General features: G+C 40.6%; 1 protein-coding gene across 2 annotated transcripts in view; it reads right to left on the bottom strand.

Annotated features, from left to right (window-relative positions):
- KALRN (kalirin RhoGEF kinase) overlaps nt 1-15,978 on the bottom strand; it is a 966,578-nt gene that overhangs the window by 4,315 nt on the left and 946,285 nt on the right. For both annotated transcript variants that reach the window (XM_027845154.1, XM_027845155.1), the window contains 3 exons: nt 15,384-15,548; nt 11,613-11,691; nt 9,153-9,353 (listed from right to left, as the gene is read on the bottom strand). In XM_027845154.1, the coding sequence (XP_027700955.1) occupies nt 9,153-9,353; nt 11,613-11,691; nt 15,384-15,548 (445 nt within the window). The remainder of the gene's footprint in view (nt 1-9,152; nt 9,354-11,612; nt 11,692-15,383; nt 15,549-15,978) is intronic.

Genomic DNA, 15,978 nt, shown 5'->3' with positions numbered 1-15,978 from the left:
GACATTAGAATTAAGAGGGTTTAGGGAATGCATCCTGTAAAGGGTGAGATTTTAGTTTGGACTTAAAGGAAGCCAAGAAGGTCAGTAGTCAGAGCAGAGGGAGAGAGTTCCAGGCATGGGAGAGGCCCCCCCAAAATGCTTGGGGCTAAGAGATGGAGTTGTTTCTGAACCTCTGAGACCAGTGTCACTGGATCAAAGAGAACATGTGTGTGTGTGTGTGTGTGTTGGATGGGATAGATCTAAGAATTCCATCAAGAGCCTCCTTCCACCAAAGTCAATTCATTTTCTCCTGAGCTGCTCTGGCTTTTCCTCAGGTCCTTGCATCTTGTGTTGCTGTTCTCCCATTTTAAATACAGTATGAGCAGCAAGTTGGATGCATGGGAATAGTCTCCATACGTTGGGATAGAATGGGATTTTTCTATTTAGGGGATCACATATGCTTCTGTGGGTTCTCAACTTCTCTTTCTGTTTAGAAGTAAAAACCAGTTCTTGGTGGTTCACATGAAGTCAGATTCCTAATGCAGCTATTTCTCCCATATGGTCTGTACCTGCAGCTTCTACTTAGATTTGCCATATCCAGGTGAAGCTGAGGAAGACACACATTTGTCACCAGCATGTCATGGACACAGAGTTGGGTGGGGGATTATTTCATTCTTTGCATTTGTATCTTTAGCACCCAGGACAGTGTCTGGCATGTAGTAGGCACTTAATAAATGTTTATTGATTGATTTAGTTTCACATCCACAGAGCCATTTTTTTCTCCACCAGAGGACACCATTTCTTGTTTTTCTTTACTCTCATTTTGCTTTTGAACTGATCTTTGCATTATGACCTAGGAATTTGCATCAGAGGCAAGGGGAGAACTTTATGCACTGTGTCCTGTAATTAATTACTCACAAGCCCCAGTCTACAGTGTAATGGACTTGCACACACCAAAATGGTTTTGTGGAAAGACTATTTTATTAGTAGACCTGCTTTCTGTCCACAGCTCTGCCACTAACTAGCTGTTGGACCTTGGAAAATTTACCTCCCCTCTTTTGGCCTGTAAAATGAAGTTGGTCTAAATGAGAACTTAAGTCTCCTTCTACCTTTAGCATACTATGAATCTAAGTCCCTTTTAGTTGGAAAATTCTGACTTTTTATGAATTAAATGCTAGAGCATTTTCCCCTTCTATCTCCTTCTCCCACTTGAGTAATTGGGACCCATTCCTTTAAGATTCATGGGACCACAGGCTGAAAAAATGGTGGATGGAGTAGCAGGCCTGGAGTCAGGAAGACCTGAGTTCAAATCTAGCCTCAGACACTTCCTAGCTATGTGACCCTGGGCAAGTCATTTAACTTCTTTCTGTTCCAGTTTCTTCAACTGTAAAATGGGGGTAATAATAGCATCTACATCATAGGGATGTTGTAAAGATCAATTGATGTAATATTTGTAAAGTGCAGGCACATAGTAGGCACTTAACAAATGCTTATTCCCTTCTCTTTCCTTTATGTCTTGTCATTTCTATGACAGACAAAATACATAGTAGACAAAATATAATGCTGCCCCATGCTTGATAGCCATATTGCTTATTGAATACCTCTATGGAAATGTTATTCATATTTAGGAAAACTTTAAACATCAGCCATACTTAATGTGGATATGCCAGACAGGAATGCTAACTAACTAACTAACTAAAGAAAACCTAACCCACTAGGCATCACGTCCCCAGGAGAGAATGCCAGTCTAACTTAGCCCAGAGTCCTTTGTAGGGGAGAGAATCCTGGGCCACGGGATAAAGAAAGAACTAGGAAAATTAGAATGAATGTAAATACCTGAACCCTACATAGATGAAACAAGTTAGATCAGTACACTTTGCCAAATGCTGGCTCAGGATAACATAGATTATTTTCTTGGCAGTCATTGATTCTCAGTGTTCGACCTTTGTATGCGATATTATCAGACCTCTACAGTACAGGAACATAAGAAGGAAACTTGCCATTTGCCCAGTGGACTCCTCCCAATTTGAATGTATATCACAATCATAATAGTGCACTAAAGTTTACAAAGTACTTCATATGTTTTATCTCATTTGAGGCTGATGAAAAAGTCTGTCAGGATTTCCACGCACACTGTATTTTCTACCTTTTAACAGAGTAGGTAACTAAGGTTTGGAGAGGTTTAGTGATTTCACCCACTTAGTAAGAGTTGGAGATGGAATTCAAACCTAGGTCTCTGCTGATTCCAAGTCCAGTTTTTGGAGATAGTAGCGAGCAAAATGAACTACCTAGAGGCACTAGTCTATCTCTTGGCCACCTAGTGAACAGAATCATAGCAATTCAGGAAAGTCATGGAGGCAGTTACAGTAGAGAACCTATCACAGAGGAGATGCAATCTGGAAAGATTTTCCATAAAGATTAGTCCCAGTATGAGCATACCACTAGAAAACATGAAATACTACCAGAGCTATAGGAAACAACTGCCATGATATCACCATCCTTCTGGTCTTCTAGGTTCATAACTTCAGCATTATATTACATTGTATTGTATTATATTATATCATTATTATTATTATTATTATTATTATACATTCTTCCTCACCCCACATAGCCAATTACTTGTCATATTTTGCTATTTCTGTCTGCCTTCACAGCATCTCTCACATCTGACCCCTTCTCCCCACTCATACAACTCCCAGGCCCTTGTTCATTTTCCCCTCCCAGCTCTCCTTCTGACTTTCTCAATTTCAACACCATGCCTCAGCTACAGTCTTACCTTGAAGCTTCCCTCAGCTCTTGGGAACCTCCTCAATCTGGAATATCCCTCCTCCCCTACAGCCTTCTCACCCTGGAATACCTCTCCACCATGCCAGCTCCTTTATCTCATTGGTGCCACCATTTTGGGGAAGGGCATAGGCCCGCCAACCTTCATTCCCCTCCTGACTGTGCTTCTGACTTTCAGGACTTCATCACTATGCCCCCATGGGGTTACCTTCCCCCCACCCCTTTTCAGTTTCCTATTGTATGTTGTCTTCCTCTATTGGAGTATAAGCTCTAAGAGGGCAGGGACTGTCTTTCTTTTCCCTTATATTTTATATCACCAGTACTTTGCACAATGCCTGGCACATAGTAAGAGCTTAATACCTGCCTGCCTGTCTTATCACTCCTTGTCTCCTTATGTCCTAATTGATGTCCTTGCCTCATCTCTCTCAGATCTACTAACTCCTTCACACTGTTGCCAAAATAATTTTCCTTGAGTAGGGATCTGACCATGTCATTCTCCTGCTCAGTCAACTCCAGTGGCTTCCTATTGCCTCTGGGATAAAAATATAAAGTCCTCTGTTTTAGATTGTAAAGACCTACACAACTTGGTTCTGACTTATCTTTTCAACCTCACTGGATATGACTCCCTCTCTTGAGCTCTGCAAGCCGGGCAAACTGGCCTTCTCTCTGTTCCTCACTCATGACACCCCATCTCTTGTCTCCATGCCTTTGTATCTGCTGTCTCCCATGCCTGTATTGTCCTCCTTCAGAAGGAGTCCTTCTTTCCATTAAAGTGAAGCTCAAACACACTCTTCTCCATTAAGTCTTTCCTGGTCTCCCCAACTCCTAGAGCCCCCCCTAACTATCTTATATTTACCTACTTCATATATATTTGTATTTATTTACTTTATATTAATGCTATGTGCAGCAGCTAGGTGGCACAGAAGATAGAGTGCTGGGCCTGAAGTCAGGAAGACTAATCTTCCCGAGTTCAAATCTGTCCTCAGACACTTACTAGCTGTGTGACTCTGGGCAAGTCACTTAAGCCTGTTTGCCTTAGTTTCTCATCTGTAAAATGAGCAGGAGAAGGAAATGGTAAACCACTTGTGTTTTTGCCAAGAAAACCCCAGATGGGGTCATGGAGAGTCTGACAGTACTGAAAGACAACTTAATGCTGTATATATACGTATTTGCTATGTATCCCATTAGAAGGGAGGCTCATTACAAGTAGGGATTGTCCATGACTTTGCCACTAAATAGCTATTGGACCTTGAAAAGTTACCTCCCCTCTCTTGGCCTGTAAAATGAGAGTTGGTCTCAAGTGTCGTTCTAGCTTTGTACTTGTCTCCCCAGTGTCTAACACAGTGCCTGGCACATAGTAGGCATTTAATCAATATTTGTTGATTGATTAATTGGAAGAAAGAAGATATGTTCAAAGTCAGTCAATTTCATGCCAACAATGCCCTCACTTGAGGTCTCAAGAGGCTACACATGGCACCCAACCTAGAAGTGGCAGACAATTCTGTTCACTATCTGGCACCCCTGGGCCCAGAATGTAGACCATTGGACAGTGTTCCTGAAGATAATTTCTCCCCAATAAATAGTAGAGAGACAGAACATCCAGAGGCATCAGCAAGTCACAGCAGAAGGACCTGAACTATTTGACCAGTGGCTAGACTAGCATATTTAGGTTAATCACTAGTGAGGTTATTAGTCATAAAACACATAGGTATATTCTGGGGTTGATGTACACGAATGATGGAAGGCATGAAATGTTTATTGCATATAAAGACATTATGTAAGAACATTATATAATATATATTAACATGTACATATGTAGTATCAGGTGTAATTTTCAGAGAATCAAAATTCTAACCTGAGGAGAGGAGGCATAGAAATGTGGTAGGTGTTAGGATATTTTCCTTATTCCTACTTACCCTTCCTTTTGATTAACGGCAAAAATAAAGTGTGTATAATTCAGGGTATTGGGGTTGGTACCTGGGAGACGCTGAGTGAATGAAAAAGCATTTATTAAGTACTTACTGAGTACTAAGCACTGTGCTAAGCCCCAAGGATAAAAAAAGAATAATCATGACAGTGTCAGATCTCAAGGAGCTCACAGTAATTGGGGGAGACACAAGTAAAACAAAGTTCAGTTACAGGGCAGATGGAAAAAGGAAGGGCCAATGGGGCAAGAGCAGTGAGAATCTGGGAGAGGAGAAGGGCTCTGAAGATTTTGCCTTCATCTTGCTAGGGGAGATAGCATAGAAAGATGCTGGTCTTTGAAACCAGTGCATAGGCTGGCTGTCCCATGGAGCATGGAAACACTACAGGGAGAGGCTGAAAGTCGAATGAGAAAGAGAATTTGTTATAAAAGTCTCTACTTCAATAGTTAGGGAGTCAACACAGGGCCTGTGAGAGAAAGGGCTTCTGCCAGGGGAGCCCTCATACTCAAGACTATTATAATTCAGCACTATAATAATATGCATAAATATAGGAATTTACACATATCCTTGGGACTAATAGTTACTCATTCAAGGATTGTTATTTCATTTTTCCTTTTATTTTCTTTTTTAAACAAAACCTTCCTCTGTGACATAATGAGAAGTCATCCTGGATTCTTCACTCTCGCCCTCCATATCCAATCTGTTGCCAAAGACTGTTGATTTCATTTTTACAACATCTCTCCAATACATCTCCTTCTTTCCTCTGCTGCAAATAATAATTATTTCTTTTTCAGTCAGCAACTCTGAAGGTCTTCCCTTCCCACTTTGATTTTTTTTTTTATTAAAGTGTCCATCCCTTGACTCACTTCTTAAACAGCCTGATCACTCACTGGGTGTTGCCTCGGTGAAAGCAAGAACATGGAAGAACCTTAGCTTAAGAAGGCCAAGATCTCCCACTGCATCCTGGGCCATTTCCAATCGTCCTGATCTATATCTGGCCACTGGACCCAAATGGCTCTAGAGAAGAAAGTGAGGTTGGTGACTTTGCACAGCCCTCCCTCACTCAAATCAAAGTCAATTGCAAATCATGTCATCATCTCCTTGATGTCCTGGTCCTCTTCAAGAATCAAGGACAAACCATAACCACAATCTGATACTGTCACCCCTCTAGTGCAGGCCCTCATCACCTCATGCCTGGATTATTGCAGTATCCTGCTGGTGGGACTGCCTGCTTCAAATTTCTCCCCACTCCAGTGCATTCTCCATTCAGCCACCAAAGTGATTTTCCTAAAATCTGGTATATATACATATATATATATATATATACACACACACACTCTTTGATCCAATGACCCTGGCCTTCTGGCCATTCCACACACCAGACTCCAGAGCCAAGCCATTTCTTGGCCCTGGGCATTTTCTATGACTGTCCTGCCTCCTGGCTTCCTTTAAGTCCTACTTAAAATCCCATCTTCTACAGGAAGCCTTCCCTCAACCCCTCTTCTTAATTTTAGTGCCTTCCTTCTGTTAATAACTTCCTAATTTATCCTGTATTTCACTTGCTTTGTATATATTTGTTTGCATGCTGTCTGTCCTATTAAACTGTAAACTCCTTGAGGGTAGGGACTGTCTTTTGCCTCTTTTTGTATTCCTAGTGCTTAATGCAATACCTTGTACATAGTAGACCCTTAAATATTGATTGATTGGGAGGTGACAGGATACAGTCGAAAGAACACTAGATTGAAAGTCAGAGTTCCTGGGTTCATCTTTCACTTCTCTTACTCATTCTGAGTCCTTGGGCAAATAATCTTTCTAAACCTCAATTTTCTCACCTGTAAAATAACTAACATTTACATATTGCTCTAAGGTCTTATTGTTTAGTTGTTTTTAAGTTATGTCCTACTGTTTGTGACGCCATTTGGAGTTTTCTTGGCAAAGATACTGGAGAGGTTTGCCATTTCCTTATCCAGTTCATTTTATAGATGAGGAAGCTGAGGCAAATGCGGTCAAGTGACTTGCCCACGGTCACAAAGTGCCTGAGATGGGATTTGAAATCCTGTCTTCCTGACTCAAAGGCCAGCACTATATCTGCTTTGCCATCTAGCTCTCAAAAAAGGGGGGATGAATTGGATGGTCCTTAAGGGCTGTTTCAGATCTAAATCTCTGATTCTATGAACTTTGTGTTTGCAATTGGAAAATCAGTCTCAATATTTCAAGGAAGACCATGCATATACTATTTCCCAGGTTTCTTGGGTAGGAACTACAAAGTAAGAAAATGAGGAAATCCCCTGGGGTGAACCCAGGCCTTTTGTGTTATGAGGGGCTCTGTCACAATGTGATCTGAATGGAAAATAGGATATTCAAAGTGACACTTCCTTTTCACAGCAGGACACACCTTTGATTATAAGAATGAGATAAGTGGAAAGAGGTGGATGTTTTTAGAGGTAGCTAAACAGGAAAAACTTCCCCTGCCTCATTAAAAGCCAAACCTGATATAATCATAAATTAAGTTTCAGTTAGTATGTTAGCTGGGCAACAGAGCCTCTGGCCATCATTATGACAAACCACCAGGACGATAATCATCAATCTAACAGTCTTTGTGAACAGTTTCAGGGCAGCATCCCTTTGGAAAATTTCATCCCATCAAAAAAAAAGTTTCCTGTATATTGTTATATTTAGAAGAGCAAATGGATTGTGCTTATGAGAATCAGAAAAGGCATCATTGTAGCTATCTGATGGTGTACCCCAAAACTATATATTTTCTTGAGTACCCTCAAAGCTCTGGGTCCACATTTACTCTCTCTTTATACTCTTTATCTTGGTGACTTCATCAACTCTCATAGATTTAATTATCCTCTCTAGGCAGATAACTCATATATATTATATACATGTACAAATACAAATACATGCACATATATATAAATATACATATGTGTATGACTATGTGTATAGGTGCATATATATGTAGGTATATGTATATATAAATATGTATATGTAATATCTTTCTCTTGAACACCAGTCCCATATTACCAACTGATATTGGACATTTCAAATTAGAAATTCCATAGCTATCTGAAAAGCAACATGTCTAAAACAGAACTTATTATCTTATAATATTCCCTGTCAAAACCTACCTGCTTTTGAACTCTACTGTTTCTGTTGCGAGTATCACTGTTCTTCCAGTACTCCCACTCCCCCAGATCACCAACTCAGAATCACCCTGAATATCTCACTCTCCCTAATGACTCATATTTAATCAGTCATTGGTTGGGGAGGTAGAAGCAACAACTCCAGCTGTAAATCTGTAATCCTGTAATCCTATGAGGGATTCTATAAGGGGAGATAAGGAGGGTATCCCAGGTATGAGGGATGGCTAGTGAAATGGCATGGAGATAGAAGGTGGGATGGATTAACTTCCTTCTATCCTCCACTTCTGCAAATACACTAGTTTCTTTCAGATTTCAGCTCAAAAACGACTTTCTTTGTTGTTCATTCATTTCAGTTGTGTTCGACTCTTCATGACCCCATCTGGGGTTTTCTTAGCAAAGATACCAGAGTGGTTGGACATTTCCTTCTCCAGCTCATTTTACAGATGAGGAAACTGAGGCAAAGAGTTAAGTGACTTACCCTGAGTAACACAGCTAGTAAGTATCTGAGGCCAGATTTGAATTCAAGACTTCTTGATTCCTGGCTTGGCATTCTATCCACTGTGCCACCTAGCTGCCTGTAACGTACATGTTTTTTTCTCCCAGAAGAATACACGGATTGTTTCATTTTTGTTTTTGTATAACAGTTCCTGGCAGTTATTAACACTTAATAAATGTTTAGTGACTGGTCTTGAATAACATTAGAACATTTGCATGATGTATCATGAGATGTCAGGGTTGTGGCCTCTGTTTCCCGACTGGTAAAATGAGATTAGTTTAGATGGTCTTCAAGGTCTATTATGCCCTAACATTCTGTAATTCTGTGAATCTATTATTACTCCTACTTTCCCAGAAAATAATAGGATATTGGCTGCTTGTTCATAGCCCGAGCTATAAATTTCTCCTTTCTTCCTTTTACTGGGTTGAGGGGGATGGCAATTGGCTGAATCCCTCCAAACTTTAGACCGGTTTGCCTCACTTTGGGGAGTTTGTCTCTACATGGGAAAAAACCCCTTTTTGCCTTTTGGGGATGGCATAGGAGAGTGGGGAGCCTTCATTTCCACTTTCATTTCCACTTCCACCCAATTTCTAGGGATATCTGAAAAGAATCTATTAATCATCTACTACTAATAATAAAACTGAGGGCCATGAAGGTTGAGTAACTCAGTCACACAGGTAGTAGGCAATGCAGTCAGGATGTGAGCCCAAGTCCTCTGACCCCAGAGACAATACTTTTTTCGTTGTCCGTTTGGGGTCAGCAGCCCGGATGGTGGCCTGGTTCCACCTAAATGGACAGAGAGAGGCCGTTGGTACTCACAGCTCCAGAACCAAGATGTAAGACGTGGGCGACTCGTAGGTGTCGTGGAGTGTGACATACTGAGGGTGCTGCAGGTGCTGGAGAAGGGCGGCTTCATGTGCTGCTTGTTCCTTCTTCTTCATTTTTTTGCTAATGAATTTCACAGCAACATCTTTTCGAGTGGCTTTGTGAATGCACTTCTTCACTATGGAGAACCGGCCCCTGGAATCACATGAAAGGGAGACAGTCTTTGTCTAGATTCACAAATAAACCCTGGACCTTTCTTTTTCAGTGATTTGTAACGTTTGCCTTGAGTGCATTGAGGCACTAACATTTGACTGGGAGTGCCATAGGTCTCTGTTAGTAACCTTCCTCGTCTGGGCTCCATTTTCCTGGTGTCACAGAAGTAAGAAGCTGGAGTCATAGAATCTTAGATTTGAAGGAGACCTGAGAGGTCACCTGGTCCAGCCCCCTACCTGATTCAAGTCCTCTCCACGGAAGTCTCTAAAAGTTGTCATCCAGCCTCGGCTTAAATGCTTTTAGCATAAGGCATCTCACTACTTCATGAGGCAGCTAATCTCGTTTTTGGACAGTTGTAATTATTGGGGGATTTTTTTTCTTACCTCAAGCCTAAATCTGTCTCCCTGTTGCATCTATCCATCAGTTTAGTTCTCCTGTCGTGAGCTACAAGAAATGAGTCTATCTCCTATATGACAGCCCTTCAACCATGTCAAGGCAATGACCCTGACAAGCTTCCTCTTGTCTATTTTGAGCATCGCTAGTTCCTCAACCAATCATCATCTGAGTTGGACTCAAAGGATCATGTCTAGATCTGGAAGATACCCCAGAGGCCCTTTAGTCAAACTCTCTTATTTTACACATGAGGAAACTGGGGACCAGGAAAGTAAAGTGACTTGTCCAAGATTACACAGAATGTACCACTAGTGGGCATTGAATCCAGGTCAGAGAAATTAGACACGAAGCCTAGCTCTCTGTGACCTTGGGTAAGTCCCTTCATCTATTTAATCCTCTGTTTCATCATCTGTAAAATGATAGGGTTGGAGTAGACTATATCGAGGGTCCCTTCTAGCTCTAACATTCTATGCTCGATGATTTGAGAGACAAGATCTAGTCCCAACCCAAATCACCTATTTAATGACAGCATATGAAATGAGGGGCAGCTGGGTGACGGAATGGGGTCAGGAGTCAGGATGACCTGAGTTTAAATCTGTCCTTAGACACTTAACTGTGTGACCCTGGGCAAGTCACTTAACCTCTGTCTGCTGCTTAAAGTGCTATGTAAGTGCTAGTAATTATTATTATTTTTGTTATTGTTAAGTCTGACTCATGTTCGTGTCTGACTCTCTGTGACCTCATCTGGCATTTTCTTGGCAAAGATACTGGAGTGGTTTGCCATTTCCTTCTCATTTTACAGATGAGGAAACTGAGGCAAACAGAGTGAAATGACTTGCCTAGGGTCACACAGCTAGTAAGTGCTTGATTTGAACTTGAGAAGAAAGGTTTACCTGACTTCAGGCCTGGTGCTTCAACCTCCTCACCACTTAGCTGCCCTATTATTATTGTTACAAATGAGAATGATAGTCAGGACTAGAACTTAGGTCTCCTGATTTTCCTTATGCCTCATGACCTATCATGCTGTGTTTCCAGGCTTGGTGATTTGTGCTGATTTATCTACATTTCTTATTTCTCTCTATCCCCAAAAAACAGTTTGAGTTTCTAACAAAATGAAGTATTGATCCATTGTTCACCAATTTTTTTTCAAGAGGAAATATAACATTTTTTCCATTAATCTTTCTCTTAGGGTCTTTCCTTCCTTTTTGTTTTAGAATACTTATTTAAATATTTTATCATTAAAATGGAAAAAAGTCAAATTTTATTTATATATATTTATATACTTACTTTTTTCCCCCTGAGTGAACATAATTTACTCAGTGTTTTTTTTCTTTTTACTTTTTTTGGTCCACATTTGTGATTTTCATCAGTGTGGGGATCTTCCAGTATGGAAATTCCCTTCACCAATGTAGATCAGCAACTCCTTCTTGTTCCTCTTGGAGAGGACTCTTACAGAAAGAGCATTAGCTCTGGAGTCAGAGGATCAGAGTTCAAATTCTCCCTCTGAGAGCTTGCTTACTACCTGTGTGAATTTGGACAAATTACTTAACCTCCCTGAGCCTCAGTTTTCTCATCTGTAAAATGAGAGCTGGTTTAGATGGCTCCTGAAGTCCTTTCCAGCTCCATCCTATGATAGGTCCTGTGAGTCACGGTCACACAGCCAGTATGTATCAGAGACAGGACTTTAACTCAATTCTTTCTGTCCTCTGAGGCTGGCTTTTTATCTACTATATCAGGCTATTTCTTTACTCAAAATTTAAAAAGCTAAAACTTTTTTTTTGGTGAACATATAAATCTGTGGGGTTTTCTTTTCCTGGCAAGCCCCAGGATAGAAAGCTGTAGTATTACCTTCCAATTTCATTCAGCTCTGTGTAAGCTAAGTCAAAATTTTCCTTCCAGGAAATGGTAGCACCATCAGCTGCAGCATCTTTGGAAGAGAGAAAACACAAAGGTGATGCTAAGAATGTCACAGAAGAAGGAAAGCTCCAGTGGAACCCCAAAGAAATTCTCCTTTCAAAAATTCTTTTAAAAAGAATTATAAATTCATTTATCAACAAAAAACATTCTAACCTACAAAGAATAAAAAAGAGGATTGTATATGAAATTGTGAACTTTTGTTGCATAATTTAAAAAAAAATAATAAGTAGTAACAAAATTGCCCTGTATCTCCCTATTTCATCCAGGCTAGAAGCACAGCCTCCTCACTGACCCGATCCTACTGCTGCTTGTCATGAAAACTTTGACTGGCTCTTTTTACAACCTGGGATGGCCATTTCCTTAGGCAGCCTGCTAATCGTCTGCTCTCAGGGAGTCACCATACTGGTGCCAAACTCAATGAAGATACCACACTGACTTTAGTCCTTTAGGTCCTTTAGACCTTACTGTAACTCTAGAACTCCAGCGATCGATCAATCCATTGGACTCAGCCTCCTTAGTAGCAGGGATTACAGGTAAGACCGCCATGACTGGTTTTTTTTGTTTGTTTGTTTGTTTTTTTAGTGCCCAGAATTGAGAAAGGTTTTTCCCATCCTTCTCTGATGTTAGCACTCAAATCATCTTAGGAAGTTAATGAGTCTATCAGTCATCCATATCTTAGTATGAATTATTTTCATTGGAGTGTTTTCTTCCTTGGGGTTCTACACTCTCCACCTCAGCTTGGTTAGCTAGTTTGTTTCCATTGTGCTTGGATAGGTTTATCTGTCTTTGTCCCTTCCATGTGATCAAGCAAGAGAATCTTATAGTATTTATTACCTTTGAAGATCAATCAGACCCATGAGGCCTGGAGGGAATTGGGTGGGGTTCAATTCTGAGATGACTCTAAAACTCAGAGATATAGAATTTCAGGTCTCTCTGAGTGAGCTGCTGCACTCCTGAGGATGTCACAGAGAAACTTGGAATTACAGCTCACAGAATGCCAGTTGCAAGGGACTTTAGTACGTACAGCAGAAAGAAAACTGACTTTGGAGTATAAGGAGATGGGATCAGACCTTGAATGTAGTATTTACTGTCTGTGTAGTATTAAGGTCCTACTGTGTGCAGGGCACTTCTGGGATGAAAAGACTAATATTAAACAGGCCTTACCCTGAAGAGACTTACATTCTACTTAATCAATCAACAAGTATAAAAGTGCCTGCTGTGTGATTTGTACTGTGTTAGATGCAAATATGAAAAATGATTCCTGCCCTCGAAGAGCAGACATTCTAAAGGGGGTATATACAAAGTTATTTCAAGAGGGAGAGAGCACTACCAAGTAGGAAGATCAGGGAAGGCCTCATGAAGATGTGGCACCAGTCCTTGCTCTGAAGGAAGCTGTGGATTCTAAGATGGAGGTGTTGGGGGAATACACTCCAGGTGTCAGAACAGTCAGCACAAGGGCCTGGTGATGGAGGCAGCAATTGGAATTTCATATATGGAGAACATCAAGTAAACCAGGAACAAACTATATATCACACCAGTTTCTAAATAATGCCTTGTTACTAATCAATGTAGTTGTAGGTCTTCAAGAAAATAAAGAAAGCCTCAGTCTTGCACCGTGGTGTAGTGGAAGGAAACTCAACTGGATGTCAGGTCTAGGTTATCATCCTAGCTCTGCCACCAGTGAGCTGAGACACCTTGGAAAGTCAACGTCTATGGATCTTCATTTCCTCATCTGCAAAATTAGAGGGTCAGACTTATACTAGGTCCATAAAACCGGGGATGGAAGGGACCTTACAGGCCAGCTAGCTCGACTCCCTTATTTTCCAGGTAAGGAAATGGAGATCCATAGGATCTAGTGACATGTTTGTGTTTGTTGTTATTGTTATTCTGTCATTTCGGTCTTCTCTGACTTTTGGTAACTCCACTTGGGATTTTCTTGGCAAAAATACTGGAGTGGTTTGCCATTTCCTTCTCCAGCTCATTTTACAGATGAGGAATTGAGGCAAACAGGGTTAAGTGACTTGCTCAGGGTCACACAGCTAGTAAGTGTCTGAGGCTGAATTTGAACTCAGGAAGATGAGTGTTCCTGACTCCAGGCCTGGCACTCTATCCACTGCACCACTTAGCTGTCTATAAATAAATAATTGTATATTAATATCACTATTTATCATTATGGGCTCATTTTGTTCTTACACACCTTTTATATTCCCTGGGGACCCTCAGGAGCAGTATATTACACTAATACGTGGTTTAGATCATGGGCACTAACTAGGAGAATGGGAGATATAGGTGTGATTGGGTGGGAGATGGGGGGAGGGAGAATAGAAATGTAGGGGTATGTGTGTGTGTGTGTGTGTGTGTGTGTGTGTGTGTGTGTGTGTAGGGTGGCAAGACAAGTGGGTGGTGTGCCATCTTGTATGGTCCTGAACATAAGCTTCCTGACCAATAAAGGATCTAGCTGGCTCCCTGTGGTAGTCAATACCTCTGAGCAAAGAGTAAACTAACCCCATCTTATTCTCCAGTTTTGCTGCCTCACTTCATTTGAAAGACTCCTTTTTCTCTCTCTTAACCTACTCTATGTTACTGGCTTTAGGCTAAAGAAGACCAGAGCTTAGAGAGGGTTTATATGGAACAGCCCATGATTAGTTGTATGTGGTAGACAGAACATATGTTTTGAGGCATTTTTGGTCATGGCTTCTACATAATGTAAAAGTATATTATGGCCTCTCTTTTCTTTAAGCAAAATATTAAGAAATAAGATTTTTTAGTCTTTTGGATTCAACTGAATGAAAATCCACATCCATATTTAATAATATTCCAAGAGGCACAGTGTTTGTCTCATCTTTGTTAGAGGTTCAACCAGTTTCTAAAGGGAAAATCAATCCCAAATCAGGGAAGAATTCTGCTTCCTTGTGCATAGATTAGGTGGTAACCAGAGGAGTGTTGGAGCCAGCTTCAAAATTTCCATGACAGCATTTATAACTCAGAAATCAGCAAATGTTACAAATCAAGTCTTCATTTATTGTTTTGCTGATTGCCTAGACTTAAGAAAGTGATGGAGAAGATGTTAATAATGCAGATTAAACTTAAAAGTGTGCCCAGGTGGACATTTTCTTTCATCAAGCCAGTTCTTAAAAATTTATCAGCATACCCTTAGTGGTAACCAGACTAACAGTAGGAATATCTTTTGATTAATTCAATTAAGAGTAGTATGTCTTTCTCCACTCAGATTGAATAGTTTGAGGAAGATGGTTCTCCAAGTACATTTAAATTTAACTTACTATTGTGCTGTTTAAGGAAATTTTTTCAAACTCTAAAATTGATTTTTGCATATCTATCTCTCTATTCATGATCACCAAAAAATGTAAGTCAAAATGACCTGGGCAAGGAGATTTTTAATTAGCAGAGGAAATTCTGCCTCTTCAGAGATCTCTCTCTCTTTTTCTCTTTCTCTCAATACTTGGAGATAACTTCTCTCTGATAAACACTGACTGAACAAACAAGTTTATCTCCCACAATATGTGTATAAGCAATTATGCATAAGAGTTTTAAAAAAGTTGTTGGAACTAATGGGACAAAGTCAATTCAAGTAAAAGCCATCTAGAGATCTCCCCCATCCCCAACAAGTCAATAAATAATTCTACTCTAGTATGTCTTGGAAAATCAATGAGATCCTGGTTTAGGGGGCATGTCAGTGCTCACCATATTCTGGGAGTCTCACGAACTCAGAGGGCTCACTGGGTAAGCTGATACCCCAGGGGTTGCTGGCACTGACTCTGAATTGGTAAGGGCATCCTGGGCTCAGGTCTTCAATGACCAGGTACGTGTCCAGGGTTGAAGCCACAGACTGCTGCCAGACCTGGGAACCTGTGGAGTCCAACAGAGAGAAAAAGGAGAGAGAAAGAGAGAGACAGAGACAGAGACAGAGACAGAGAGAGACAGAGACCAACAGAGACAGAGAGATAGAGAAAGAGAAACAGAAGAAGAAGAGGAGGATGAGAAAAAGGAGGAGGAAGGGTAGGGAGGGAGAGGGAGAGAAATTGAGAGAGAGATTACCACACATCAAAGTAACTATATTTCTCACAATCAACTAAAATGACTGTCCTTATGGATACTATAAACACTTCTGAAAATCTGTTTTCTAATTTTCTGCAGAGTGTTCAACTCCTTCATAAGGGTGTGAAAAAGTATGATTCCTGGAGGACCAGCCAGCAACGTTTATTCCATTTTGAATTTGCAACAAGCATAGAGTTCAAAGGTATCCTAGGAGTTATGAAATAGAAAATAATTTTCTTTC

Source organism: Vombatus ursinus, unplaced genomic scaffold (genome assembly GCF_900497805.2).
Source record: "Vombatus ursinus unplaced genomic scaffold, bare-nosed wombat genome assembly UNPS02014959.1, whole genome shotgun sequence".
Lineage (NCBI taxonomy): Eukaryota > Metazoa > Chordata > Mammalia > Diprotodontia > Vombatidae > Vombatus > Vombatus ursinus.
The sequence above is the reverse complement of the archived record's forward strand: the minus strand, read 5'-3'. Positions and strand labels throughout refer to the sequence as shown.